The sequence below is a fragment of the Austrofundulus limnaeus genome, unplaced genomic scaffold, assembly GCF_001266775.1.
Source record: "Austrofundulus limnaeus strain Quisiro unplaced genomic scaffold, Austrofundulus_limnaeus-1.0 Scaffold15, whole genome shotgun sequence".
Lineage (NCBI taxonomy): Eukaryota > Metazoa > Chordata > Actinopteri > Cyprinodontiformes > Rivulidae > Austrofundulus > Austrofundulus limnaeus.
Window position 1 is genome coordinate 2,013,754 of NW_013952417.1, and position 3,193 is coordinate 2,016,946.

The 3,193-nt window shown below is 40.4% G+C and overlaps 1 protein-coding gene across 1 annotated transcript in view; it reads left to right on the forward strand.

The window, feature by feature from the left end:
* The window catches only part of megf6b (multiple EGF-like-domains 6b), a gene marked incomplete at its 3' end in the record, with an annotated part of 40,981 nt that extends 38,972 nt beyond the window's left edge, over positions 1 to 2,009 (forward strand). The window contains 5 exon segments of the mRNA XM_014002844.1: positions 635 to 712; positions 801 to 926; positions 1,184 to 1,315; positions 1,672 to 1,800; positions 1,878 to 2,009. Of these exon segments, the coding sequence (XP_013858298.1) occupies positions 635 to 712; positions 801 to 926; positions 1,184 to 1,315; positions 1,672 to 1,800; positions 1,878 to 2,009 (597 nt within the window).
* Positions 2,010 to 3,193: the final 1,184 nt, after the last annotated feature.

Genomic DNA, 3,193 nt, shown 5'->3' on the forward strand with positions numbered 1-3,193 from the left:
CTAGATGTCTGTCTAACCCTGTTGGCCGATTGCTTCGACCAATTAAGTCAAGTATTGAGCTCCAGCGTTTAAACTTTATTTTTTTAAAATAAAGCTCTGATTGTAAAGAAAAATAAATTAATATGTACAAAATTTTAGTATAGATTACAAACGTTTACTGTTTTTGCTGGGAAAGGGAGTACTAAACACTGCTTTCCTGCTACGTAAGCAGACACAAAGCATTGTGGGAAATGAGAACCGTGACCGAGAGCAACAGTCAGCAAGGATGTATACTTTTCCAATAAGTGTGTTTATCTGGGAGGGGTGCTGCTGGATAGATCACGTGTYGTGATTCATTGACAGCCATACCTTATACTGTTCAAGAAAATGTTGACTGGTAGGTAATTAATTATTAGCGGTACTGCATTTTAATTTAAGAAAGCGCAAATCCGCTTATGAATTAAAAAAATTAGTAAGACTGCTAAAGCACAAATGAAATATTTAGGTCTGCAATTAGCGGATTTGCGCTTCAGTGGACTGGTGCACACCACTGTAAATTAATAAACTACCATAATGAAATGCTCCACTCTGTCTCCAGAATGTAAAACAGGCACTTATGGGTTCAGCTGTGAGAAGAAGTGTTCCTGTCCACCAGGAGTGTCCTGTGACCACGTGACTGGAGAGTGCCAACAGAAATGTCCTCCTGGTTATCATGGCGAGAAATGTAAACGAGGTATGTTACTATTAAAGGTGCATATATTTATTTTTTTATTTTTTTATTTGGGAATGATTTAAAAAAAAGAGCACTCTGTTTGTGTCAGAGTGTCCAGAGGGAATGTTTGGGCCAGGCTGCGTCCATCCTTGTAACTGCACCRGAGCCTCGTGTGACAGAGTGATGGGACAATGCCGGTGTCCAGCGGGGACATTTGGACAGCAATGTGAGAACTGTGAGTGAAGATAATATTTATTTTAATAAAGACCTGGCATTCCTTGTTGGAATGCTTATTACCCGCTGCCTTTCATAGTAGATCAGCTCACAATAGCTGTGGCAGCCATGTTTCACTGGGTTGACTCCAAAAGTTAATGAGTTGTAAAGCTTCATCAATAATTTTGAAATGATTTAAGACAAACCCACGCAACACGCGATAAATATTCAAAATAAGCAKCTTTACATGATGAATGAAGCACGATTCATTTCTGACAGTGTGTCCGGAGGGTTTCTGGGGTTCCGGCTGCAAACATAACTGTCCGGTTTGTGAGAATGGTGGCGAGTGTGATAAACACAACGGGTCGTGCCTCTGCCCGCCAGGATTCGTGGGAAGACTCTGTCAAAGCTGTGAGTACCAGCAGCATTCATTTTTTTTAGGGAAAGGTTTCCAAAGCAACATGCATTAAACAATCCACCAGAGGATGACAACGCTGTGGAATATTAAGGAGGAGCAGGTTGGAAGTGAAATGATGCAGCATGCAAGAAGAYGAATGTGTTTCTCCAGAGTCATTAGAGAAAATCTCTCAGCCACCTCAGATGGGTTTTTTTTCCTGGGAAGACTAGCTCTGATTCCTTTCTAATCAATTGCTGGCTTCCGTTGGCAGAGCAGAATCCGTCATGGGAACTTGCCGCACCACATGTAATCTGATGGAGTTGGTTAGGGCAAATTAACTCTGATGTTTGGAATATTTTTTTCCCTCCAGCATGCCCGAGTGGACGTTTTGGTCAAAGATGCCAGATGAAATGTGTGTGTGAGAACGATGCTCGCTGCGACCCGGTGAGTGGGAGGTGTAGCTGCACTCCTGGCTGGACTGGACACGACTGCAGGAAAGGTATCAGGACTGATCACTGCCAGGTCTGAGTRTTAAAACTTCCTTTTTCTTGTGTGCTGAACCACTTTGTGTTGCAGCCTGTGATGCAGGACTCTGGGGAGCTGACTGTGCAGAAACCTGCGACTGCRGGAATGGAGACGGCGGCTGCGACGCTGCGACGGGCCAGTGCCACTGTGAGGCTGGATTTACTGGAACACGCTGCCATCAGAGTATGTTTTAGTGTCTGTTAGTGATACGCCCATTAACAGAGTCATTTCTCTTTGTGTCGATTCAGCAATTATTAATGAAACAGATWGATGRTCCCTTCACAAAATGAAATAAAGACTGAAACATTTGGAAAAAGAGTCCAAGTCTACAAAATCTTAGACRTTTAGCTGACAATGTTAGTTTAATAACCAGCTCTGCACTGTAGTGTATTTCAGAACATCTACACATCTGTTCAGTTRAACCTGTGTCACAGTCACATTTTGACAGCTTCAAATAAAATCAAACGTATTATAAACAGAAAGAGTATGCAACATTTGTTGCTTTCTAAATCTGTATACGGGTGTATTTTAAGCAATTTTGCAATTTGGGAGAAATGTATGGACAAAGTTCCCTAACAATGATGATTATATTAGGATATAGTGAATTTAGCTGCACCAAAGTAAAATAGTAAAACACATCAAGCATTTTCTATCAAACTACAGTACTTAGTCTGTACAATACATGGACTACCCAAGTTTGAAATTACAGCACTGTTGGACTGCTACATTTAATTTACAGATTAGTAAATACTAGTTTTAATTTAAGTTCCTCCCTGGGAGATGTCCTTATTGTGTGACAACATTCAATATTGCTATCAATAAATCTTTTCCAAAAACTTCTTCTCCTTTCAAAACGGGCCTAAAAACATGAACAACTTCCTGAGAGGAAAAAGCAATTAAAAGTTTGTTGATCAAAAATAACATTTTTAATCCTCACGTCTTTCTGTTTATGGGAGGCCTGTTAAAAACCTATGAATTATGCCTGCAATGTCCAAGCATTCATTTTTTTCATTCTGTGCTGCAGTATCACTGCACCTCCCCTAAGGGGCACATCCCTCACTTTGGGAACTATTGTACTACCCAGAGTTTGTGATTATCATAGACTAGATTCAGCCCCGCCCATACCGTCCACTGGTAGCAGCGTCTGTGACAGCATGGAGGAGCAGAAACGGTGTCAAAAAAGGGCAACAGCTCACAGCCACCATAGAAACTAATAGATAAACAGCAGCTGAACCAGATCTGTTTCACAGATTATCAGTCATGTTTTTACAATAAATTAATAATTATGTTAAATTCATTCAACAATCATGTAAAACAGCAGATTTATACCAGAAAATATATAATTTATAAGTAACAATGATCTAAAC